This window comes from Ursus maritimus, unplaced genomic scaffold, assembly GCF_017311325.1.
Source record: "Ursus maritimus isolate PB19 unplaced genomic scaffold, ASM1731132v1 scaffold_7, whole genome shotgun sequence".
Classification (NCBI taxonomy): Eukaryota; Metazoa; Chordata; class Mammalia; order Carnivora; family Ursidae; genus Ursus; species Ursus maritimus.
Window position 1 is genome coordinate 9,672,019 of NW_024426885.1, and position 26,554 is coordinate 9,698,572.

Genomic DNA, 26,554 nt, shown 5'->3' on the forward strand with positions numbered 1-26,554 from the left:
GGGGGGGGGGGGGGGGGAGCGGTGGTTTTCAGGCCTGGAACCTGATGAGGCTTCTGCACCAGGGGAATTCCAGGGCCTGGCTCCCTGCTCACAGCGAGCCCAGGCTCGGCCTCCAATCTGCTCACACAATGGGGGTGGTGGGCAAGGCCGAGAGAAAGAAGCACAGGGCCTGCTAAGGGGTCGGCAACGCCACCTTTGGCCACCAGGTGAATTCTCCATGGAGAAGCCCTGAGCAAGTGCTCATCCTAACCAGAGGCCAGGCAAGCTGAGCCCAGGCCAGGCCCCTAAACCACCAGGTGTCCAGGGAAAAGGCAGCTTGCTGTGACCTGCAGCCCAATGGCCCACCCCTGTGATTCTAAACACACCCCATCACAGTGCCCCCAGCACCCACCCCCACAGCCTGGCTAGGACAATGCCCACCTAGCCAGGCCCCCCACCTGGCTCCAGCTACCTCAGGAAAGATCAAGGCTGGGGCTCCTGCGCCTTCTCACCAAAAGCTACTAGAGCAGGGTTTCACGTCTCACAGGTTCAGAGGTTCGGGGCACACCTGGGAGCCTGACCATTTGCCTCTGCTCTACTCTCGGTGCAACTGTGTTCTGAGCTCCAAACGGACCGGCAACTGAAGTGAGCCCCTAAGCGTAAGTTGAAAACCCTTCTACACTTCACCCCCACCCCCACCCCGCACAGTGAGCTTAAAATGCATCTAAACTGGGGCCAAAAGAAAAATAAAATGAAAACAGAACTGCACAAAGCATTTAAAAATTTCCTCCAATGCCCTGAGCATTTTCTGAAACTGTGGCAAGGATGTTTGGACAGGACCTTTTGAGGTCGCGGCTCATAATGTCAGGATGGTTCTAGACTCCATGGTGGGCTGCCTTTCCTCTGTGCCTGTTTAAAATTAGTGTCAAACCAAAAGCCAGAAAATTGAAACTGTTTCCCAGGACACAACAACACGAAATTTCCAGGAAACCCTGAGAAGGTTTACTTTTGCATTTCCATGAAGATGGCTAATGACTATGTCAGTCTTGCAGGGAGGGTCACTGTCAGGGTGGCCTGAGGAGGCCTGCTCTGGGAAGCACCTCCTGGACAGCTGTCACTCACTGTCAGGACAGGGTGTCATCTGGGGGCACCAATCCTGCTGATCTGTCCACATGTCCTGTGTTCCTCCTCCAGTGCCCTGAGGCTTGGTTTCCCCTTAGGTAGCAGATCTCCTGGGGCAGTTGGGAGTCCCACCAACCTTATCACGCGGAGCTGAAAATTCCATAAGCCCTAACCTAGAATTAGTTTTTTGAGGAAAGTGACCCCTTCCCTGGGTACGGAGAGTATGGCCTTGAGCCCAACTTGACACTACGACGGTGAACAGCCACAATCAGAACCCATCTGCCTTTTCATTTGAGACACACGAAAGGACAAAACCATCCAACTGTGCTTGCCCCCCGCGGGTAGGGGTTTGCTGCAAAAACAGGGGAGGGTTTTGAAATGAGACCGGAATTCAAATCCTGACTTCTCCCTCATTTGTGGGGTGGCCTAGAGCCAACCGTGTAACCATCCAGAGCCTCTGCTTCCCCAGCTGGCAAAAGAGAGAAAGCATCTACTTTGCAGGGTATTGGGAAATTAAATCAAATAATACAAACGTATACATAGGGTCCCAGGAGCGGGACTCTAACGGGTGCTGAACAGTGCTAATTTTCTTTCCTTCTTCCTGAGAAGCATTTTCGCCTGAGTGCCATTTCGAGTCCCAATGACTCTAATGTCATGACGCACTGACACTTCACAGGCTGCCACCAACTCTGTGATGCCAAAAACACCCCCAGGAACCAGGGGAGAGACAAATGCAATGTGGGGACCCGTGATGCCACACAAAGCCACGCATGACGAGTCTGCGCAGCGGACTCACAGAAGAGCTTCTCACGCCCTCGCGATGACCTCCTGATGCTCAGTTTACACGTAAGTGAAACGAATCTGGTCATCTAGTCATTCAGCCAACAGAAAATGTAAAACGGAAAAACGGGGTGTGGAGAGGGAGCGCTATTCTGGAAGGCCTAGGGCTCGCTGTGGGCTCCAGGTAGGCCGGGAAGACGGCTCTGGCGGAGAACCCGGCCACGCGGGGTCACCCTTGCAGCCTCCAGAACTGGGAGCAGAACTTGCGCCTCCCAGACCAGGCTGTTTTTGCCACAGCAGCCCAAGCCGACCAAGACAAGCTGCTGAAGATACGTGGATGGGACCCAAGAAGAACAGCTAAGAAAAAGCAAAAAGCCAGACCCAGGAAACTCGAACAACAGTCCGGGGCCATCGGACCCCGCGTCGATGCTCTGTGGACCCAGCCCTGGGATATGGTCATCCACAGAACTGCTCATGACATAAATACCACCCCCTCCGCCCCACTCCTGCCTGTCCACTGCCTCCCCCTCCTCCCTGCCTCACCCCGTCCCACCCCAGATCATTCCACAAAGGTTAAATCTTGGGTGTGTACAGTGTATCCAGGTTCTATCTGGAAATTCTAAAATACAAGCAGTTAGCGCTCCAAGCACCGGCTCCCGCAGGTACTCGCACACCCACACTGAGCACCCAGCCTGGCCGTTACCTGGGGCTGAGGCTACGGACGCCATGCCCTTGGCTCCCCTCTGCTGAGTCTGGACCTTTCTTCCGGGAGGGACTGCCTTCACGTGGCCCGGCTGGTTCTGCCCTTCCTTACCATCTCTTCACTCCCAGCCCATTCTCCAGACTTTACCCTGGCCGCCCCAAGCAGAGCCTTTCCCCTCCAGAGCAAACCAGTGATCCCTGGAGCTTCTAACCGTGGCTGCAATGAGATCCTGAACTCAGACAGCCCCTCTTGGGGCCTCTGGACCATCGCACCCATATTCTGGGACCCTGATGGCAGGCTAAGTCCACTTAGACAACAGGACCAACCCTCCTAGTGATGGCTCCCAGACACCGTAGAAATCTGCATAAATAAAGGGATGCACCCGTCATTTCTAAAACAACTAGCGATTCAACACGTATCAGTGCGCTTGCCGTGTACCTGCCTATACAGGTTGCATAAGATGAGCCTCTCCTCAAGTTACTGACACATACCAGAAAGATCAGCAAACCTGCCAAACGTCTGTAATTGAGAGATAAATTATGTGATAGAGACCCTTAAATCCCAGTAAGGTCCAAGGGACCGAGCCACAGTCCAGAAGGGCGAGCCATTTGAAGCACCTCTGATACCCCGAGAAAAACAACTTGCGCGGCTCTATCTTTGCCTGCGGCCTCGGAGAGTCTCCAGTTGCCATAGCAGCCACGCTCTCCAAACAGGACCGATGGACCCCTGCACTGCTAATTAGCCCAAGCACACACACTAAAGAAAAGTAGGTCAGATCACAGAAAAAATCCATCTGGAGAGCACGAAGAATGTAAACACAGATGGAGAACGGCCCAGGTCCTGTTTCTTCAAGTCGCTGGCCTTCCCCACCGTCCACTACCCCGTGGTGGGGGCTGCGGGGACGCCGCACAAAAGCACGCGGGCCTTCTCTTCAGGGAGCCCAGCTTTAGCCAGGCTCCCGCTCTGATAGGACCACCACGGCCTGCTGGCAACTTGCTCCTCCATGTGAGGCCCCCGAAGGTCCCCCCATGTCGCACGACTCTGTGCTCACTGCCCTCCCCCGGAGGTTCCAGCTGGTGGAAGCTCTTCCACCTCAGGCCTCCCGTGTGGCCCAAGTTCCGCATCCACATGTGAACGTGACCTGAGACCAGCAGGACCGGCCAGTGAACAGGACCAGGGGTGGGCAGGAACGGCACACTGCTGGCACTTTCCCCACCAGATTTTACAGATCTGGGATCCTCTTCCCTGGGCTTTGGAGACAGAGCTTTTATGTCATACAACCTTGCTCCAAAAGCTGACCACGGCCTTCGGGAAGAAATCCCAATTCCGTATTCTGGCCTTGATACTGTGACTCGCTCCACCCTGTCCTTGAGCGGGGCCAGGGTCCTCCCTGTGACCTCACTGCTGAAGAGGCGCCCCTCCCTACCCTCCCCAGCTCTCTCAATGCCTCCTGGGTATCAGCCCCAGCTCCGGGCCAGCGCCTGGGAGGGTCAGTCCCGGCTGGCCCTCAGACTTCTCTCCACCACTGGCAGGTCAGAGCCTTGGGACTTCCTCATCCCACTCATCCCACTTTATCCATGTGTCTGCACCTGCACTCCGCTCCCCAGCCCTGCAGCATGCCCTGCACACAGCCAGGGCTCCATAAACACATGCGGGTCACACTTAGAGGGCGTGGGAAGAGGTCCTGGCAAAGGTCTTCAATTGTCTGATGAACAGAGAAAGGGGAGATTGATGGGTTCTTTCATTTCTGGGGCCACAAGTTATCTATTGATCTTCTAGACTCCAACATTCAACCTCAAATGCTCGCCCTTAGGAGCCTGAGTGGTATTCTTGGGCTGAAGCACAAGGTCAGGTAAAATCCCATCTCTTCCAGAAAGTTCTTCCCCTTTCTTCTTGGAAAGGGCTGATCTACTATATGTTTTCCTTGCCACCTTCACCATATCTACACATGAGACCTTCCAGAGTTCCTTCCAAGCAAAGGCAGCTCCAAAGACTACCCTTCATGGGGTAAATTCTTTCAATTCTGTCATGATCGAAAATGAAGGTTGAGGGTTTTACTGTCACACCCAGAGAGGCATCCCAAAATGCGCTAGAAAAGAAATTGGTAAAGAGAGATGAGACTGGCTTTTATTTCAAAATTACAGATACAGGTTACAATGTTAATCTTTGAAGCCCACAAGTGCAGAAAACACCAGGTCTACACAACTTGAGTGCCACAAAGTCTCATCATGGAAGAGGAGTCAGTGACACAAAATTCTTCCGTCTTTACCAAATTCATTCTGCTTGTTTGAGACAGAGATAGTGGGAGAACTCCTGAGATCACTTTTTAGAAAATCTATCCAAATTTAGAAAAGATTTAAGCTTGCAATTCAGCTAGAAAGGAAAGAAATTCAGCTAGAAAAGGTGTGTAAAAGCCAGAGGGGGTAAGGTTATTCCAGAAGTACTTATCAAAGTCCTTGTTGGAATAAGCTGCAACTCTGGTCCTAAGCTTCCCAACAGCCAAAGCAAAAAGGGAAACAATCACGATCAGTTACATAATTCATAAAACCCAGCAGGTTTGGGGGGACAAAAAAGGCCACTCCACGGATGAGCAGGTGTCTTGTGACTGACGTTCTCGACATACTCTGTCCCGTGGGTCCTCTGCCAAGAGACGGTGACTATGGTGGACAACAACCCTTCCACACTCAACGCCACGGGGCTGCTCAGTGAGCGGAGCAGCAGCTACCCGGCTCCCTCCGGCAACAAGGAACACCAGAAAGCGAACAACTTCCCAGAGGATATATTTCGAGCTGCCCCATCCCTCCGAGAGCGTCTCCAAGCATCCATGGTGCCACAGCATCAAAGTTATAGAAGAGGAAGCAAAGGTCAGCCTGAGGGGGGTGTCCGGCAACGAAGAAGCCACTTAGAGACTCGGTCCTCCCCTCAAATAGGGAAGGAAGCCCTTCTTGGCTTCCAAAGTCGCCGCCAGTTGTCTCTCGACGACTGTCAGGGCAAATACACAATGCCTCCGACTGCAAAGGGAGCTAAAACCTGGCAGAACACGCAGGACACCGTGAAGTCAGGGAATGGGACTCTCCAGAAATCGTGACAGATGGCCATCTGTGAGCCACTGAAGAGGAGAAGCTCGGGAGGAGTTAGAAGAAGGCAGCTTCGAGGACGGAACGTCAAGATCAAGGAGCTGAGAGGAGCCCTGCAGAAAACTGTTGAGGTCCCTGTGGATTTATGGTGAAGGGACTCAGATGGGAGGTGAGGGATACACAACCCTGACAATCGGGCAGAAAAATTGAGCCAGACTTCTTTGTTCGTTCTTTTTTTTTTTTTTAAAGATTTTATTTATTTATTGGACAGAGATAGAGACAGCCAGCGAGAGAGGGAACACAAGCAGGGGGAGTGGGAGAGGAAGAAGCAGGCTCATAGCGGAGGAGCCTGATGTGGGGCTCGATCCCATAACACCGGGATCACGCCCTGAGCCGAAGGCAGACGCTTAACCACTGTGCCACCCAGGTGCCCCTCTTTGTTCGTTCTAAATATTAGCATATGGGGGCGCCTGGGTGGCTCAGTCGTTAAGCGTCTGCCTTCGGCTCAGGGCGTGATCCCGGCGTTCTGGGATCGAGCCCCACATGGGGCTCCTCTGCTGGGAGCCTGCTTCTTCCTCTCCCACTCCCCCTGCTGTGTTCCCTCTCTCGCTGGCTGTCTCTCTATTAAATAAATAAAATCTTTAAAAATAAATAAATAAACAAACAAATAAATAAATAAATAATTAGCATATGGTTATCCTGAAAGCCTACATGTTGTTAAATATAAAACTCACCGTTTTCAAAACTCTTCATTTCTTTTTTCAAGGTAAAGTCGCACAGTTAAACCCTTTCCGTGCTATTACCATAAAACTTTGACTTATTAAGCGGATTCATTTTTGAGTGGTCTATCTCAGGTAATAATTGTCTTTTTCCAGACCTGTTCCTCCAACGACTTTCATAAGCTAGGTTTAAGGTCATAGGCAAAAACTGGGTGGCCCAAGGTGGACATTGGCTAAATAAAACTCTGACCTCCAACATTCAAGCTCGAAACTTAAAGTCAAGCTTCCCTCAAACCAGGGAAGAGAGAAACAAGTAACGCGCCCGCACCAGACGCCGGTCTTTCAGACCAAGAACATAACCAGTGTCATCCCCCTTTCTTCTTGGAGAAATATTTCCAAGAACAGAAAATTCCATAAGCACTGTTCAGTGCGTGTTAAGAGAGCTGACATACTGTACTTAGAGTGAATGCTGATGTGTTAATCCACCGAGTTCCTCTAGAGCTTAAGCTGACTGGTTCCAGAGGCTACTTGGTACCAGGAAAAAGAGATCTTTTACGAAAACATCCAGGTGTAGACAGAGATGGGATCTCCCCGCTGCCAGAATCAGGAGCAGGGCTGGTTTCCGAAGCCAGATGGGAGAAACAGGTAGAGAACTTCAGGTCCCACCGCAAACAGGGGAGAGGGTTCCTCCCCGTGGCTCCAAAGACGCTGTTCAGAGTGACAGTGCTTCCAGTGAAGAAAATGCGAACGAGCACATTCAGAAGCTCTGGCTGTCGTGCTCCTTGCCTCACTGTAAACGGACAGCGGGTCCTCACGAAGTCCCTACCCGGGCAGCAGTCCCCTCACGAGGCAGATGGCCAGCTGGTCTGGGGGGCATCACTTTCCATGCCTGAACAGCAGGGACACAGAGCCTGACGTGGGGCTGCCCTAATTGTGGGCGGCATACTGAAAGCCAGAAGCTGAGGACCAGAGCTGTTGACTCAAGGCTCCAGGATAGAACAGAAATCCAGAACAGCTGGGCCAGAAATAGCATCCATGAGCACCTACTGATGGCATTAGCATAACGTCTGTGGAGAGAGTGAACGAGCGTGTGCGTGTGTGTGCGTGTGGGTGTGCGTGTGGGTACACCCATGCGTGTGTGCACAGATGTGCATACGTGCACAGATGTGCGTGTGTTCGTGTGTGCATTACCAAGCCCTAAAAATATTTCCCTTTTTTAAGCATCCCAGGGGGCTGTCTAGTCATCGCTGGAAGCAATTAGCCTGTAACTGTGTCTGAAGATAAGGGATTACTCTTCCTAAATACTCAGATTTTTAGGAATTGATTTGTCCACGTGGAGACAATCTTGCCGTGACAACAGACTGACCCAATTCCCGCCTCATCCCGCTGACTTGAAGGAAACGTGGGAGAGGCACCGCCAGCTTTCCTAGCAGCTTTCAGAGGCTGATCACTGATTCCATTTTGACGCAGAGTAAGTGCATGGCACATTTACATGGTTTTGCATCTCGTTAAGTTATGAATCCAGAAAAAGAAGGGCTCCTGCTTTGTGATGGCCCAGCCTGGGAACGTGCCTCAGATCCCCAACATGGCGGGGGGGGGGGGGGCTCCTTTGTTTCTGGGAGGTCAAGATCTCTCTCCAGAAGGGCCCGCTCTGACCCCTTCATCCTAGGGTAGCAGCCCCCCAGCAACCAGTATCCCCTTAAGGAACAAGTCTGGGCAAGGTGGGCTCCTGGGGGGCTCAGACTGCACCCCCCATCTGCCCCATGGAATGCCCAATGCTTAGCCCAGAGCCTGGCACATGGGAGTCTCTTGACCGCTATGTGGACAAAGGGCTGGATGGACATCCCTCGGGTGTGGGGGGGGCGGACAGACCTGTAATTAGGGACACACAGGAGAGAGGCCAAAACTAAAATTCTTTCCAACTGAGGCCAGAGCTTAAGGAGAATCCCTGAAGCAATCCAAGGTCTTCCCCCGCTGTCACATGCGAGGCCCAGAGCCATGCCCTCCAGCTTCCCTGACAAGTCTTGCTTTCTGTCTGTGGGATTTGGGGGCGGGGGGAGGGGATGGCTGGGTGCCCAGGAATGAGGTTTGAATTAAACTCTCTTCCTCATTCACCTAATTCAGAAAGATTAATGGATAATAAGGGAAATCGCGCATTTACCTCAATCCTTAAACTGACCCAAAGAAGTTACCAAGCCCCTCTGGCCCTCAGCGTTCTCATTTGTGCAATAAAAATAAATAGGACCTTCCCACCAACATGGATATTGCGAGGTTTAAACGAAGTAACAGGTGAGCAGCGCTCCGTACAGCCGTGCCCGGCGTCCAGCAAGCGCTCAGTACACGTTAGCTGTGATGCTGCTGTGGCCATTTCGTGGAGAAGCAAGAAGTCACTCTGTCCTGGGGAGAACTCAGTGTCCCTGCCCCGCTGACTCTCACAGCAGCCCTGGGACACCAAGTCCGGAGCTCCTCATTCCCCGGGCCGACTTCCTGGAGGAGGAGTCTGCTGAGACCCTCAACCCAAATGGTTCCCACCACAGCTTTGCTCTAGGAGCTTGCGACCTCAGGCAAGGTCCTGACCTCACTGTGCCTCGGTTTGCCTGCCTTTAAAATGGGGCCAATAAAAATGGGGAGGGAGGGGAGCCCCATTATCTAAACTTGAGAAAGGCCGCACGACCATATGGTTTGCAAAGGCACTAGGCAATGATGCTCAATGAGATGGATTTTTAAAGTCAGGAGCAGGGGTACTTATTGGGGAAACAAAGTGGGCAAGTCATCCTCGAAGAGCCGTCCTTTGCCTTTTAGCCAGGAGATAAAGGGCTGGGACTGCATGCTGGGTGGAACCCCATGGGGGATTACACCCCTCCCCTCCTGAGCCCCAGCTTTAGGCAGCACGGCACGGGGAGGAAAGGCTGCTGCCAAGCCCAGGGTCCTGGGGGACTTGTCCTGGGAGCCCCCCCACCCCAGAATCACAGCACAGCCCAGGAATCCCCGCCCTTGCAGAGTCCCCTCATAAGAGTGTGGCCCCCCTCTGTGGGGGTCACTACTGTACCCCCAGCACCAGCCTCAGAGGCCGGCACAGAGCAGAAGCTCAACAGACATTCATGAGTGAAGGAAGGAAGGGAGGAATGCAAGCCATGAAGACAGAGTCAGATCCTCCCCATCCCCACATCCACCACCCACATTTGGGCCACCATCACCTCCCACCTGGACCACGGTGACAAACTCCAGTGGCCCGGTGACCGCCGGCCTCTCCTCACCACCCATCCTCCCCTTGGCCACCGGAGATTTTCCACACAACTCAACTGAGTCCTGATTCTCCCCTGCTTTAAAGGGGAGACGATCCTCCTTGCACATTGTGGGGCCCAGTGAACTCCGGGGACCCTGGCCGCAGGCCCCTCCAAATCGGACTGCCACCTGCCCCGCTTGTCACTCTCTGCCGCTAACCTCACCGCTCTGCCCCCGACCACCCGCGTTCCCCCCGCCCCAATGGGTCCAGGCCTGTCCTGACCTGCTGCCGAAATCTGCTGGGCCTCTCCACCTCCCACCAAGCCGTGGCTCCTGTGCCTCCCCCTCCGAAGGACCTCTGCCTTCTTCACCCCCGGAGCCTCCCCGACTGCTCCAGGCAGAGTAGGCTCTCTTCTGGCTCTTCTGTTCTCAACTCTGTGGGAGACTTTCCACGCTGTATTATTGCTGTGTCTGTCTCCGGCTCCTTTCCCCCAGCGCTCGCAGCACCGCTGGATGTCAGTGGAGAGCCGACATTGATGAAATGCCTCCTGTCTGCCAAGCGCTGGGCTACATTCTTCACGTACCTCTTCTACTCCTCACAGTTACCTCCCGGACGTGGGGACTACTAGCCTCATTCTAAAGATTTTGGTAAACTAAGGCTCAGAGAGGTCAAGTAACTTGTCTAAGGTCACACAGCTCCTAAGTGGGCCAGAAGCAAGTCTCTCCAGTTTGACGTTCCTCCCCCTGCACCACCTCACACATGGGATTTGGCACAGAAATCAACCCAGGACGTGTGTGCTGAGCGGGCGGATGGACAAATGGGCAGACGTATAGATGGAAACAGAGCAGAAGACCACACTACATGATCCACTTAGGCTCAGAGCACCTGTCACCTTCCTGTAGCTGTCACATCAGGCCTGTGACTTCATCTTCATCATGAGCCTGAGTATAAGAGAAGCTCATTTGCGGAAAAGGCAGCAGAACTTGCCAAAAAGGCAGGGAGGGGCCCTGAGGCAGGCATGTTCTGGTGAGAAGCCCTTCTCCCACCCTCCCTCCCTGGGGCCCTGTCTTGGTCTGTGGGTCTATTTTTCCACTTCCCCTTGGGCGATCCACGACCAGGCCTGCTGCTGGCAATCCCTCTCTTCCTACCTCCAGCCGGGTCTGGGGGCTCCAAGGCATACACTGGGCCTGGAAGCAAATCAGCCACTTAAAGTGCAAAAATCTGAGTTATAACATGGCAGCCAACATAATATGGGGCCAAGGGCATTACCAGGATTGGAGGGGGAGCTCCCAGACCTCCTGCTGCCCTGAAACCTTCCACCCTCCGGAAGCTAAGCTGGGCACCCCCAGCCACACCCTCCCTGGCTCTCACAGCTCCCCTGTGCCATCAGCTCCCCATGTCAGGTCGGACTCCCTTCCAGGCTGCTCGAGGGGTGCTGGGACTCCAGTCCAGCTGGGGTCACCAAGCTGAAGATCTGCAGTTTCTCCCAGTGTGCTCCAGAGAAGCCCCACCTGGCTGCCTGCTCTCCTTCCCAGAAGAAGGGAAAGGAAGGTCATGGCTAGGGGCCTTGGTCCCGCCTCTCCACACCTGCTCTGCCCAGACCGAGGTGGCCACCCTCTACTGACTGCACTGGTGAAGTACCAGCCAGCGACGTGGAGCCTCCGGACGCACCCGCCCAGCTGCCCAAACACCGGCTCCCATTCATGAGACCAACCAGCAGCCAGAAGCCCCAGGTCACGTGGCCTATGCCTGTCCCGCCAGGTGGGTGACACTCTACAGCACATCTGGGCCCAGGCTGCCCTCTAAGAAGTGGTCTTTCAGGCACGGGAATGCATGTAATGACATGTGGCTCATATGACTAAGGAACAAGCCAGATTAGACTCGAGTCTGCTCAGCACAGTACCTTGCTGGCAGACAGCATCGGCATCTTGAAAACAGAGGAGGGTCCTGACCCCACCTACAAAATTAACCAGGGAGCTGCGAGCTGGCAGACGCAGCAGCTCTGAGTGCAAGAACGTGCAGCATTTTTCAAGGGGGTCACGTCTCTAACCTGGGGGGAAGAGGGTACCAGCCAGGGTGGGGCCAGGGAGACGTGCACTGCCTCTTCTGCCAGGAAAATCTCTCCAGTCCGGGACAAGTGTGGAGAGAGAGATGGGAGCAATTTAGAGCTGCCCAATGCGGTCAGGGTCTGGGGGATATCTCACCAGAAGCCCTGGTGAGCAAAGGCCACCTGCCTGCCCCCACCCCGGGCTACGGTTCGGGGGTGTTGCGCCCTGGGCCTCCTCCAGCGTGGAACCACTTCCTTCTGGCAAGAAGCTCCTTCTCCCATCTCATTTCCTCCAGGTCTATCCAGGAAGCCCTTGGCCAGGCCTCCAAGTTACCCATCCCTTCAAGACAGTGGTCCCCAGCAGGCCGACTGGCAGGTCAGCTCTGGACAGGGACATTGTTTGCTCAGGTTCACACCCACCTGGCCCATGTGCCAACACACCAGGCTCTTTGCCACAAGCCTCCAGAGGGTCCAAAAACACATGGTCATCTGTGGCAGCCTTGGCAGGAGTGAGGGCTTTCGACCCGCATCACTAGAGAATTCTTTATCATGACTCCCTGCCTGGCTTCAGCCTCCTTGAGCTCAATGCATCGCTGCCTGATGTTTTCCAGACCACCTTCATAGGCCAGGGTGTCTGCTGGGCATGGAGGCTGTGGAAGGGCAGGGCTGGAGGCGAAGAGAAGGCCAGAAGCCTGGCCACCGCAACGGACAGTGTCCCTCCCAGGACAAGCTCTTTGCTTTAGGCAGGGTTGGACATGAAGCTCTCTCTCCTCCCCATGGCCTCTCTCAAAGTCACATCTGTTCTCCCAAAGGCTTATATCCTAATGATTACCAGCGGGGATGGGGGAAGGGGAGGGGTGTGAAAACTCCCAGAGAAAAGCCATTTGCACTGGAAATGTGGGGTTGTGTCATCGTTTCCACAGCAGCCATTAGAGGCAGAAGGAGGCAGCAGGAAGTCACCCAGCATGCCTGCAAGAACAGAACATCTGTCGGTTCCGTAATAAGATGTGCCCCAGGTCTCGCTGCCCTGCCACTCCCTTCCAAGCCCAAACAGGGGAAGGCAAAACCGCAGAGGTGGGGGGGCCGGGCCACGCCTGTGTGTGGTGAAAACACACAGAAGGCGCTCCCGGCTCCGGCAAGAGAAGCCCAGCCGGAAATGGGAACGGATGCAGGATGCACCTCCAGCCCGTGAGACCAGTAAGGACCTCAGACTCTGGCCCAGGCTCGAGCAACAACAACTTCCATTTCAGCAGAATGAAATTTCCACTGGTGCGTTTTTGAAATTAATTTGAAAACCTCCAGGGACCCACCAGAGGGGAAGAGACAAGTTTTCTCTGGCTCGGTGGACCTAGGCCACAGCCCCGCAGCTAAAGCAGCCGGAGAGCGAGCGAACCTGGCGGCAGCCTGCAGGTGCAACAGAGGGCGGGGTCAGGCCGCAGACCCACAGCCACACCCAGTCCTGTCCTGGCCCACTGGGTGGGACCTGGAGCCTCAGGACGGCGGGGGCGGAGGGGGGGCTGGTCAGTCCTGAAATCAGTCCTGCCCTGCCACGCAGCTCGAGAGAGAGCCTTTAAAAATGAGAATCTGATTGTATCTCTATCAGGCCTCGGGCCTTCTGGACCCTCTCAAAGTAAAGCCCTAGGAGCCAGTAGTCCAATGGCCAAAGCTAAGACGAGGTGGGCAAAAAATTAAAAAGTAAAAAAAATAAAGTAGTATTATCTTATGACCCAAAGTATAAAATAGATAACCACGAGTCCATCTTAATAGAAATAAATGAAGGAACAAGTGGGGACCATGGTCCCCCAAGGAAGAGGGATTCTGCCAGCAGGCAGCCTTCAGACAGCAGCGGCGGCTTCAGACCTTGCCTGGGTCTCCAGCCTGCCGGCCGCCCCTGCACACATTAGACCTGCCGTCTCCGTAGTCACGTGAGCCAAGTCCTTAACATAAATTTCTCGGTCTATATGTATATATACATCCTACTGGTTCTGTGTCTCCGGAGATCCCTGATAATCCGTTTGCTCACTCAGGGTATCCCACTGCTATGTGGACACTTGCCCGCAAGGGTAAACGTCAAACCAGCCACAAATGACCACTCGGGGCATCACTGATCCAAACTGTCAACACCTTGCTGGTGTCGTCCCCAGCGCAGCTCACGTCTGTGCCCCCCAGGCCCCTCCTCTCCAGGGGCAGCAACCATGGAGGAAAGCTTTACACAATACCTGCTTAAGTCCTTGGGCAGACCCTGGTGGGAGAGAACAGAAGCTTCTACTCCATCACCAGCTGGGGCAGGAAGCAAAGACACATGTTCAGAGGCTCGGGGAACGAGAGCGGCACGGGTGGCAGCTGGGAAGGTGCTGGGGACACAAAGGGAGAATTATTCCCAGGGGAACTCGGCTCATTAATGGCACATTCATCAGGCCCCCTCACCCCACCCAATCCACCCAGACACGTGGAATGGGCTATTTAGAGACCCAGCATGCTGCTTCCCGCCATCCCCGCCCTGTTCCCTGGGGCCTTTGCTTTGACACAGAGAAGGCACCCTCCNCCCCCCCGCCCCCCACCCCCGGCCAGGCATGAATGCCTCCTGTGTTAGGCTCCAGCAGAACTTGACCTCTCTTTGATGGAGGCAGAGTGGTTGCTCAGGACACTCTGTAAATTGTCTTCTTTGATTTTGGGGAGCAGACTTTTGTATGACCATTTCTAATACTTTTTTATAAGCAATGAACTCTGAATTGAAAACCATAGCACAGCTTTGCAAACTCCCCAGGATACACCCCCCAAATCCGAGGCTGGGAAAAGCCACAGCCACAAGGCTGACGGTAACCAAGGAGGCTGCATCAGGGACAGGGGGGGACCCCTTAGGTGGGGAGGCAGGGGTTGCACAGAGATCTACGGGAGAGCGAGGTCCCACATTCAGTGGGTGAGTGCCCCCTGCTGGACATCCAGGGAAATGGCTGGCTTGCTGGGAGGCCCCGTGGGAAGGGGGACTTGGGTAGGAAGGACAGCCAACCACAGACACGCTCTCAAGCAAAGAGCTCAAAACAGGTTTGATTTTCTCCTTTGGCAAAAAGCAAGGCTATCAATGCCGTCCACAGGCGGAAGCCTGGGAACAGTCTTCAGGGTGGGTTGGCCCTCCCAGCCTCTCTCCAGCTGTCCACACTGCAGCCCACAGGGGAGCTGGCAGGGCCGAAGGCGGCCCATATGGTATTACGTGACTCAGCACCAAGAGCTGAAACCAGGCCTGAGGTCGAAGCCAGGGTCGCAGGTTTCCCAGCCTCTGCAGAGGACTCATTTCTTCCCTCTGGGAGGAAGCACCTGCCGGGAGCCCCCAGGCTGCGGAAACGCAGGACACTTGGGTGTCAGTGTCAATAATGTTCTGCTAATGTCCACCCCCTCCAACACCACCTACATGGTCGGCTTCCCGGCCCGCAGGGCAGCTGCCATGGGCACCCCACACTCAACACACTGGAAGAAGTCACACTCTTGCCCCAAATCCCTGTCGCTGCTTAGAAGGGACTGCAGGGCCCAGCCTCGCCTCACCCCCAGTTCCGCCGCCCTGGCCCTCACCTGCTCCGCTCCCGCCATGTGGGCCTCCCCCAGTGCCCACACCGCGAGCTGCCCGCCCTGCCTCCTGGGCTCGCAGCCCCCCAGCCTCGCCAGGCCGGCAACTCCTCAGCCTCCACACCAAGCCTCAGCATGGGCATCATGAATCAACAGCCACAGAAACAGCAGCAGCTCAGCCACCGGGGAGCTCAGTGCCACGTGCACTGTCCTGGGCGCCTCGGGGTGGGTGCCCGGTCCCGCATGCCCAGCGCCAAGCACGTTATATATATGACCTCAAAGAAGCCTCACGACAACAGTTAGAGGCAAATGTCACCATCCCCGCATTACAGAGAAGGACACTGAAGCTCAGAGAGCTGAGGTCACTGAGGCAAGGTCATGGAGCCAGCATCCCGACATCCAGCCAGCACCCCCCGCCCCGCAGTGAGCCCTCAATAAACAGACAGAGGGAGAACTGGGGTGTCCCAGCTGGTTGTGACCAAGCCGGGGGTCAGGAGCAGAGGCAGAGCTGGAACTCACGTTGCCTTTTTCCCTGAACCCCGCAGAAATGAGGAGAAAAACAGAGACCGGAGAGTAAAGGCCATGGGTAAGCCCGGAGCAAGGCCGACCCACAGGTGAACAAAAACGACAGGGAGCGCATGGCCAGAACCCGGCAAAAGCACCAAGGGCGTTTCCAGGAGGGACACCTCGCCTGTTCAAGCTGATTTCTAACAACCGGACGGTGGCTGAAAGAGTATATCTTATAAAGAAATGACTCAAAAAGAAGAATGCGAACTATTGGGGGCTTTTAAGTTCCTTAGCCTTTTTCACACTTTGGAAGCTTACTTTCTTTCCTGTTCCTAAGCCGTGAACAGGCCGCTGACCAACTCAAACTACACGTCTAAAATTGAGTTTCCCAAAGAAATCCTGCTGCCCGTGCTCCCTCGGTGCCTGCCTCAAGATTTTATTCGACGTCATGCAAGCTGAAGAAAGGCGATATTCGGTGTGGCTCTGCTACTCTCGGGGGTACTCACCAAAGTGCAAGGAGAGATTTCTGTCTTTGAAAACCCTGGCAGAGGGGAGGGGAGACACAGCCTGGAATCTGTGGCCTCAGAGCAAAGCCAAACCCACAGGGCGATGCCCAGCGACAGTCACACTCCACTGATGAGGATGCCCACAGGTGACAGATTTGCCTCCCCCTCCCAGAACACAGTGTGTATGGGGGGTGTCTGCTCCCTCCACCCACCGTGGCGTCTGCTCCCTCCACCCTCCCTTCTGCTGGCCCCACCGCAGGGCCACACCCGTCCTGCCCTGGGCTCTCAGGACTCAAGGTACCAAACAAGTGACTCAACTGCTCTGTTAGGAATGAAGCCCCCACTCCCTCCCGGCCTCCAGCCTGCGGCTAGCCCATCCCCAGGGGCCAAGGAGGTCAGGCCCCCGACAGGGAAGGGCCCGGTGACTCAGACCAGCACCAGAAGCTGGGACTGTCCTCGCCTCTCCATGGCCCCTTCCTCTCTGTCCCACCTCTCTCTGCTGGTGAGGGCCACCACCTCTGTGAGGAGGGCACCCGCATATCCTGCCCTACCCGCCTCTCCTGTCCCCTCACATCAACCCTCACGGTCACCAGGATAACCCCACTCAAGTTCTGATAAGGTCCTTGCCATGCCTGAAACTTTCCGCAGCCTTAGGAATCCAGGCGAGAAAACTCCCTGGCCTCCCACACCGGCTCCTGTGACCCCGTCTCTGTCCTTGTCGCCTCCCAGGCTTGTCCTCTCCCTCTCCCTGCTCTAACCCCACCAAGCCAGTCCCTTGATGCTCCTGGCAGCTTCTTGCTTCTGTGCCTGGGCTCACGCAGACACTGCCCCCGCATGCCTACCTCTCCCAGGCCACCCCATCGTCATCCGGAGGCCTCACCCAAACAAGGGGGTCCACCCCAGGTGGGGGTAACTATGCCACCTGCATGGCCAGGTTGGGCTGGGCCCCAAGGGTGTCCTTCTCCCCTACTAAAGTCTCGGCCACTGCAGCTCCTCTGGCCCCCGGCACAGAGCCCGGCCCATGGAAAGTGTTCAACACAAGGCAGCTCCTTCCCTGCCGCCCCTGACCTCCCCCACGTGTAGGCCACCGACAGCAGGACAACGGGGCCATCTGCTTGGAACGGGAGTCTGAGGCAGGACCAGCAACCTAGTTCGAAAGCAAAGTAGAACGTAAACGAGTGCAAGGTAAAAGTGCAGGGCCCCACGTTCCAGAAGGATCAAGAATTTCAGGACAGTGACAGCAGAGCACTGAAATAAGCACACAGCCCTTCTGAGCACCAGGCCCTGGGTGACTGTCTGGGTGGCAAGCCCATGAAGCCAGCCCTGCTTCTAGACCCCAAGAAGGAGCTTACCAGGGGTCCCTGTGCCCGCCCCCCCCACAAGCTGCCGGAGGGCAGCGCTGCTAGAGCAGAAATGAGAAGCAGGTGGGGACAGTTCAGCCCCTCTGTGCCAGCGCCTGTCTCCACCCAAGCCTCCCTGACCCACCAGGGCTCATCCTGAGACATCATTCTAAGGGGGTCAGGCCCTCGGCCGTGCCCAGTACCCCCGCCAGCCCTCAGCCAGACTTCCGGACAGACCCCGAACCGGCAGAGAGAAGCCAGGGCCCAGAGATGAGGGCCTCTCAAGCGCATTCTCCTGTCACTTCTGCCACATACTTCTGTTCCCTTGCCTGGATCTCTTCTCCTGTGAAATGGGCTGGGGGTAGGGTGTGTGAAGGCCTTTCTAGTAAAACTTTCAGACCCCCGTTTCTGGGTTAAGGACTTAATCAATGATGTTTTCCAAGTCTTAGTGGAATAACAAAGAAGCCGAATTCAAATTCACAGCATGTTGATATTTTTGGACGATGACAGAAATGCTGATTTAATTTAAGCCTTTTGTGTCAAAGAGAAGCATTAGCACCCAGAGGGCACATAAGCCACCATACTTCGAGCCCGCAGAGATAACTTACTGATCAGGGCATTCTCTCCTGCCAGGTCTAGCTGGATGGGACCTTAGAATCCTTCGGGACACACATCCCTAGGGAGCCATTACTAATGGTCAGAGTTTGCCGAGGGCTCCCTTCGAATGCAGTTTCCACCCACACGGAACCTGAGAACCACAGACAATGTCAATGCCGGCCTTGCGTTCAGCCTGACTGCCCTGCGAGTCCTGCCCTGGTGAGATGCTGTCACTCACTGTTGCCTGCTGATTCCCTGTTCAGGGCTTTGGAGTCCTTCCTGGCAGATCCCCCACGGACCCGATAGTGAATTGCATTTCAGAGATCGGCCAGGGTTGCCAAATTAAGCCCCTGTCCAAGGACAGACAACAGAGTGACCTGGCTGTCACGGGGGTGATAACACCCCTAAGATCCAGGCTGAACACACCACGTCCTGTCGGGCCAGATGGCGACAGCATCTTATCTCCCATTTCATATCACCATCTGGAAGGTATTAGCACAACCGTCCTTCCTCACAAGCTCTTGATTTTTCCTTCTCGAATCCCCAAGCACACGATCACGTCATCGGGCGAGAGCTAAGGCCAAGGACTCAGCTCAGATGGAAAGTCAGATGAAAGCTAGAGGGAAGAAAACACTTGGACGCCGTTGCTCCGGAGAGCTAAGCTCGGTGGGTTGGGGCACTGGCCCGCAGAGGGACGTGCTTTGATAAGGCGAGTCTGGGCGCTCCTCTGACGGTCGCTGCAGAGCAGCAAAGCCCAAATCCAGGGTGCCCAGACAGGCGTGCGAATTGGCTGGAAACTCCAAAGCAGGCCTGTCGAGCTATTTCTAGTCTCGCTCGAGATAAACCAGCATGTGAAACCCAGCCCATGCGAGAGCGCCGACGGCCCCTAACCATCGCTGACCTTTACCCGTCCAGTGGGGGCTGGCCGTGCACAGTTAACCCTGAACGGGCGTCTCAGTTCCTTCCAGTACATTCTTACCCTCTCTCCCTCCACAGAGCAAACCTACGCTCCCAGAAGGGAAATTACCTTTAAGCTTGACTCAAGCAAAACAGTCTACTTAAGACGGGAAAGGGCAGAAGCATCATCCCAGAGCTACGCGAGGGCCTCTGATCTGGGTCAGGAATTGCCACCCCATTCACCGGCGGCTCCGTGGGTCCTCCTTCCCGGGGCAGGATTCCTTCCACGCCCTCCCAGGCCCTGGTGACAGAGACTGCAGGGGAACGGGGCGCAGAGGACACAAGGAAACTCATCTCAGATATCCAAGATTCAGGGATTTCTTCCAAGAGTCAGTTAAGGCTGCTCAAGGCCCGTGAAAAACCAAAACAAGAACAACATCACATGTTCATTTGAAATATGAACTTGTCAATATTTGAACGTGGCCAATGGGGGCACTTTGTGTGTCTCCATCTGACAGCAGCCGGCTGGACCGGAATCTCAAAGGCCCTGAGCAGGCGCAGAGATGCACCCCAATTTACTCAGCCCGCTGGGGACTGGTCACGGCGATTGGATTTGTCAGCACATACCTCCCACAGATCCAACTGGCGCAAAGGAATTCCGTTATTTATTTTTAAGTTTTTTGGAAGTCTGTTATTTACAGAAGCTCTTTGGGTAATCCCTTTTCTCTCTCTTTTTTTTTGAATTAATTTATTTATTTGAGAGAGAGACAGGTGGGGGAGGGACAGAGAGAGAGAATGTCATCAGACTCCACGATGGGCATGGAGCTGGACGTGGGGATCGATCTTACGACCCTGAAATCACGCCCGGAGCCGAAATCAAGAGTCGGATGCTAAACCTAATGACTTGGGAGCAAGACGACAAACAGAGGCTGTAAGTCAGTACGAATCCCCCGTGCTTTCAACTTGAGAACGTTCTGGGAAACTCTCGAGGAGGCTCTGACACTGGGCAGGGCTACCTCTGCTCCTGGCTCTTCCGTCCCACGGTGGGAATCAGACACTTCAGCCACCAGCTGGGGCAGAGATCTCCAACCCTGTGGAGCTCTTGGTAGCCAGACGGGGGAGGAGAACAGCCTCTGGACAGGACTGCCTACCCCCCAGGTGTGGACCCCAGACCAGCAGCACCATCCCCTGGGAACTTGTGGAAATGCAGAGTCTCGGGCTGCTCCCCAGAGCTCCCCAGCCAGAAACCCTAAGGACAAGGCAGCGGTGTGTGCTGTACCCGGGTTATTTTGATGCACACTCAAGTCTGGCCTCCACGGACGTGAGTCAGGTGAGTAGCTTCCCAGCGGTGTCCGAGGGAGCCCTCCAGGGTCTAAGGACACCCTCCGCTTGGATTCCTGATGGAAGGAAAAGCAGAGGACATTCTGGGATGTAACCAGACTGCCCTGTTTTACTCTGTTTAATAAGTGTGATACAGCTGCAAGGTTTCATTTAAATGATTCTACGGCTTTAAAAACGTTTTTGAAAGTACTTAACAGAGGGGAGTGTAAGTGGCCACAGACAACGTAGTCATTTGCAGAATGTTCTCAAGGGTCTGGGCCCAGGGAAGCCCACAGCACAAAGGGAAGCTCAGCCAGTGAAAGCAGGTTCCCAGGCTCTTCCCTGAGGAAGGAGCAGGTTTGGACGTCCTCCAGTGGCTGTGCTAGAGGAGAAGGGGTGCATCCACATCTCTTCCATTTTATCGGAGAATGCCTCCGAGATGGGGTGCCATCTCTCTTTTTTCCTATTCAGAAAGAAGACGTCGTTTAAGAGAAGGATATGGCACCAAAAATTGACAGGCTATTGAGAGGGAGGGACAAAAGTGGCTTAAAGCAAACCCTCCAGCCCCACTTTAAAAAGATATTTTTTTAATTTTAATTTTTAAATTTAAAGTACCAACCCTGCTCCTAGGGGAAGCAAACCTCTAGAGGGGACTGCTGCTGCCTCCCCTCTGCCCTGTTTCCTCCAGCTCCCCAGGCCTCGCCCTCCCCTCTCCTGCTCCTACTCTCAGCAGGACACAGAGGGGTGCTATGGTCTGAATATGCGTGTCCCCCTCAATTCACAAGTTGGAATCCTAATCCCCAATGTGCTGGAATTAAGAAGTGGGGCCTTTGGGAGGTGACTAGGTCCTGAGAACCCCCGCCAACCGGATTAGTGCCCTTCTAAAAGAGACCCCACCGAGCTCTTCAGCCATTTCCCCTACATGAGGACACAGCGAGAAGTCTGCCATGTGGAAGAGGGTCCTCACCCGACCACCGACCACTGGGACGGCCGGCCAGCCTCCAGAACGGGGAGCAATACATTTCTGCTGTTTACAAGGCCCCTGGTCTGGGGTGCTTTTTACAGCAGCTCCAATAGGCTAAGATGGGTGGACTGGGCCAGTAGGGCCACTGCCGAGAAAGCTCAGGATGCCAAGAATGCCCTTCATAGCTATACCCACGGATCGGCAAGGTCAGGTGTGGCGGATTCTTTTGTTTGTTTGTTTGTTTGTTTTTAAGACTTTATTTATTTGACAGAACAAGCAGGGGGAGCAGCAGAGGGACAGGGGGAAGCAGGCTCCCCGCTCAGCAGGGAGCCTAACTCGGGGCTCGATCCCAGGACCTTGGGATCATGACCTGAGCTGAAGGCAGACGCTTAACCGACTGAGCCACCCAGGCACCTCAGGTGCAGCTGATTCTTGTTATTCAGGGTGGTTACATTCTAGAAAGGTGTCACGGACGCCGAATTAGCCAGTTCTGAACCGCTGGTCCCAGGGGTTATGCTGGCTTGGGGTCCTGCGAGCTTCTGGTCACAACACTTTTGTCAATAGGTCACTACGTAACGTGCATTTCTATGTGAAAACGCCGTATTTACTACACGTCATGGAATTCACAGCCAACAGCATCATCCTCACGCCCAGAGGAAGCTTGCCCAGCAGCAGCATTTCCTACAGAAGGCTCACCACAGCCTTCTCGCACTGAAATGCACTCCGCACTGTATTTGGCGGCCGCTTTAAGCAGCAAAATCATGAACAAAAAGCACAACATTACAAAAACCGTGGCAGTAAATACACCGTGAAAGGGCACTTGTGTCCGGCAGGAGAGCTGGAAAAAGACGGGGCATCTCGCTCTATCTCCCCCGCTGGGAACATGCCCCCGGGCGACTCAATCTCCGTGCTGCTCTGCACACGTTCACAAACGCCGTGAAAGAGCCATGAGCATCGATCGCGGGGTTACAAGTAAACCTCCGTGACACGCAAGTTCACCAATACGGAAGCAACGAATAAGGAGTATTTTGTGGAAGCAGCCGGTGACCAAAGCCAGACCAATCCCTGCTCCGATCAGAACCGCCTCTTTTCCATTAATTTCCAGTAAAAACAAGACAATGCAACTCCGGACAAAAGTTCAATGACGCCGGCCAGGCACCAGTGTCGCTCACTGAACTCTACCTGAACGTCTCTACTGGGAAATGAAGCCAGAAAGCCGGCCGAGTTCTCAGCGCGGATACAATCTGTACTTCACCCCCGGTTCCTTCCTGCATCCTGTGATCACTCTCGGTCATAGTCAGAGGTGACACAGCTTCTCTCCAATGCGTCACCTTCCTCGGACTTGAAAGAGGCCAGTGATGTGGGTGGAACCCACGCGCCGTGGAAGGAGGAAACGGGCTCTACCCGCAGCCAGGGAAGCTGAGAATGCAGGCTTGGCAGGCAAGTGGGACCTGCCTCTAGTCGCAGCTGTGCTCACCAGCTCCGTGCCCTTGAATCCATCCGTGTGACTGAGCCTCAGTCGGCTCACACGTCGAAGGGCAAAGGGGTCCAGGACAGAACCCCTCACCTCCTAGGGGTGTTTATTGGAGGATTTACAGGGACACTCGATGTGACATGCTCAGTATGGTACTTGGAGCAAAGGAAGTGCCTTCTCTGCAAGCTTTAAGAGCCGTTATCACTGGCCCACTGGACAGTCGGGGACACGTCATTTAAAATACAGCCTCAGGGCTGGGGGGGGGACTTCAGCAACACGGACCAAGACCCAGGGGCACTTTAGTTCTTCCTGGAGCCACAGAGCTGCCCAGCCAAGTCCTCCTGCACCCAGTCCTCAGAGAGCTTCCCCTTACCCCTCTGGGTCTCTCCATAAAATGGGGGGATGAAGATGATCTCAGCCCCCTTCCAGGACTTGCTAAGGGAGAGGTGTGTCCCACCAGCTTCCCAGGTTGGGGTCAAGTGGGAGCACCTGTTCACCATGGTTTCCCTAGTGGCATGCAACACTGCAAATGTTTTAGTGATACAAACATAAATCAAAATGTCTGTGTGGAACACCTCAAACTGACACGATGTCATATGTGTATGGAACTAGAACAGACCCCGAATAGCCAAAGGAACGTTGAAAAAGGAAACCAAAGCTGGAAGCATCATAATCCTGGACTTCAAGCTTTATTCCAAAGCTGTCATCATCAAGACAGTATGGTACTGGCACAAAACCAGACACGTGGTAGATCAACGGAACAGAATAGAGACCCCAGAAATGGACCCTCAACTCTCTAGTCAACTAATCTTCAACAAAGCAAGAAAGAATAACCAATGGAAAAAAGACAGTCTCTTCAACAAATGGTTTTGGGAAAATTGGACAGTCACATGCAGAAGAATGAAACTGGACTTGGACCATTTCCTCACACCATGCACAAAAATAGACTCAAAATGGATGAAAGACCTAAATGTGAGATAGGAACCTGTCAAAATCCTAGAGGAGAACACAGGCAGCAACCTCTGCGACCTCGACCACAGCAACTCCTTACTAGACGTGTCTCCAAAGGCAAGGGAAACAGAGGCAAAAATGAACTACTGGGACTTCAACAAGATAAAAAGCTTTTGGACAGCAAAGGAAACAGTTGACAAAACCAAAAGACAACCAACAGAATGGTTGGATATCTGCAAATGTCTTATCAGATAAAGGGCTAGTATCCAAAATCCATAAAGAACTTATCAAACTCAACACCCAAAGAACAAATAATCCAATCTAGAAATGGGCAGAAGACACGAACAGACATTTCTCCAAAGAAGACATCCAGGTGGCCACAGACGCTTGAAAAAGTGTTCAACATCAGTCGGCATCAGGGAAATACAAATCAAAACCACAATGAGATACCACCTCACAACAGTCAGATTGGCTAAAATTAACAAGTCAGGAAACAGTGGATGTTGGCGAGGATATGGAGAAAGGGGAACCCTCTTACACTGTTGGTAGAAATACAAGCTGGTGCAGCCACTCTGGAAAACAGTATGGAGGTTCCTCAAAAAGTTGAAAATAGAGCTACCCTATGACCCAGCAATTGCACTACTGGGTATTGACCCCAAAGATACAAAGGTAGTGATCTGAAGGGGCACGTGCACCTCAATGTTTATAGCAGCAATGTCCACGATAGCCAGACTGTGGGAAGAGCCCAGATGTCCTTGGACAGATGAATGGATAAAGAAGATGTGGTATATGTACACAATGGAATACTACTCAGCCATCAAAAAAAGAAATCTTGCCATTTGCAATGACGTGGATGGAACCAGAGGGTATTATGCTAAGCGAAATAAGTGAATCAGAGAAACAATTATCATATGGTCTCATTCATATGGGGAATTTAAGAAACAAAACAGAGGATCATAGGGGAAGAGAGGAAAAATAAAACAAGACAAAATCAAAGAGGGAGAAAAACTATAAGAGACTCTTAATCATAGGAAACAAACTGAGGGCTGCTGGAGGGGAGGGGGGTGGGGGGCTGGGGTAACTGGGTGATGGGCATTAAGGAGGGCACGTGATATAATGAGCACTGGGTGTTATAAAAGACTGATGGGTCACTGACCTCTACCTCTGAAACTAATGATACACTGTACGTCAATTAGTTGAATTTAAATAAAAAATAAATAAATAAAATGTGTATAACACCTTAAACTTATCCAATGTCATACGTGAATTAAATCTCAATAAAACTGGAAACAATGTATGTGTATATATACATGAAATAAACCTCTATGTATATATATACGGGGAGTGGGGTGGGGAGAAGCAGGTGTGTATAGAGATGGGGGTGTGTATGCGCGTGTGGTGGCATCGGAGCCAAGTCCTGAGGCTGACTCTGAGCAAGCCTGGTTCAGAGTACGTGCTAGTGGGGTTAAGCACAGTACACTTGCACATCTGTGACTGCTGTGGGGTTGCTGGGGCATGAAGTGCAGCTGAGGGAAGACCCCCCCTGCCCCCCGACCAAACCCATTTGCCAAGCAAAGGCACAAGGACCTGCTCCCCTTCCCCCTTGTGCTGCCGGCTCCTCTCTCCTCCCACCACCACCAGACGACAAAACAAGCAGCTAACTGAGCTCCTGTCCTGGGAGGTCAGAGGCAGCTAAGTCATTCCTTGGCAAGGTATAAATAGCACGCCCTCTCTCCCAGAGGACTTCTATTTTAAATAGGGGCCCTTGACGATCACAAGGGAACAAATCTCTAAAATGCCCATTGGGTCAGGGTCTTCCTGGTGTCCCCCGAGCTCCTTAAGGAAGGGGTCCTAGCCCTGTGTAGGAGGGGCATCTAGACTTAGGTAGAGGTGGGCGTGCAGGGGAGGGGAGAGGAGGGAGGCAGCCACAGGTCCTGGGCCCCGGGGTTCCACCGCCAGACGCAGACCCAGCCCCCACTGTACCTCTGGACTGTCAGATCCCTGGAGACCTGGCTGATGGCGTCACCATGGTGTGAAGAGGCAGCTAACAGTGGGTCTTCCGGGTCCTCAAGGGCAGCTGGCTGGATGACATCATCTGCTACACGTGACCTGGGGAGAGGAGAGAGAAAAACCAAGGCTCAGAAATGTTCCTGAAAGTTTTCAATGTGTTTGAAGAGCACATTTTATCTGGACGGTGAGCAGGGCCTCAGGGCCTCCCTTTCCTCCAGTGCAGGGTCTGCTGCTATTCCAAGTGTGGCCCACAGGTGGCGCTGGCCCAGGTGGGCTTTGTTACAAAGCACAGAAACCCAGAGCAAGTGGAGAAGCCCGCAGAGCAATTTGATAGAATCTGTTTGCCTGCTGAATCTAATAATAAAAGTCAGGGTGCTATGAAGCACCCTACAACGCACAGGGCAGCCCCACCACAAAGAATTATCTGGCCCAGAATGTCAGTAGTGCTCAGGGAGAGAAACCCTGGTCATGAGTCTTGTTTCATTTTCTAGTAATTGTATTTTTTAAAGTTTTGATCTATATGCATTAGAAACTTAAAAAAAAATTTTAAGACTTTTATTTTTAAGCAATCTCTACACCCAATGTGGGACTCAAACTCACCCTTAGATCAAGAGTCACACTCTGAGCCGGCCAGGCGCCCTGAAACTTAAAACTTAAAAACAACACTAGCCCTTCATCCATTGAGAAGGTGGACACCAGACAGCCTCCAAGAGCAGCTGGCTTTGCAAGTTCAGAGGGACACGGGTCACTGTCACACCCTGGTCATGCATCAGC

At 53.7% G+C, this 26,554-nt stretch overlaps 1 protein-coding gene across 3 annotated transcripts in view; it reads right to left on the reverse strand.

Moving 5' to 3' along the window:
• The window catches only part of TACC2 (transforming acidic coiled-coil containing protein 2), a 140,778-nt gene that overhangs the window by 75,194 nt on the left and 39,030 nt on the right, over positions 1–26,554 (reverse strand). For 2 of the 3 annotated variants that reach the window (XM_040624234.1, XM_040624233.1), the window contains one exon: positions 25,754–25,879. In XM_040624234.1, coding sequence (XP_040480168.1) covers positions 25,754–25,879 — 126 coding nt within the window. Of the gene's footprint in view, positions 1–13,872; positions 14,008–25,753; positions 25,880–26,554 lie in introns of all 3 variants that reach the window. The other variant, XM_008686899.2, reaches the window with a different exon arrangement.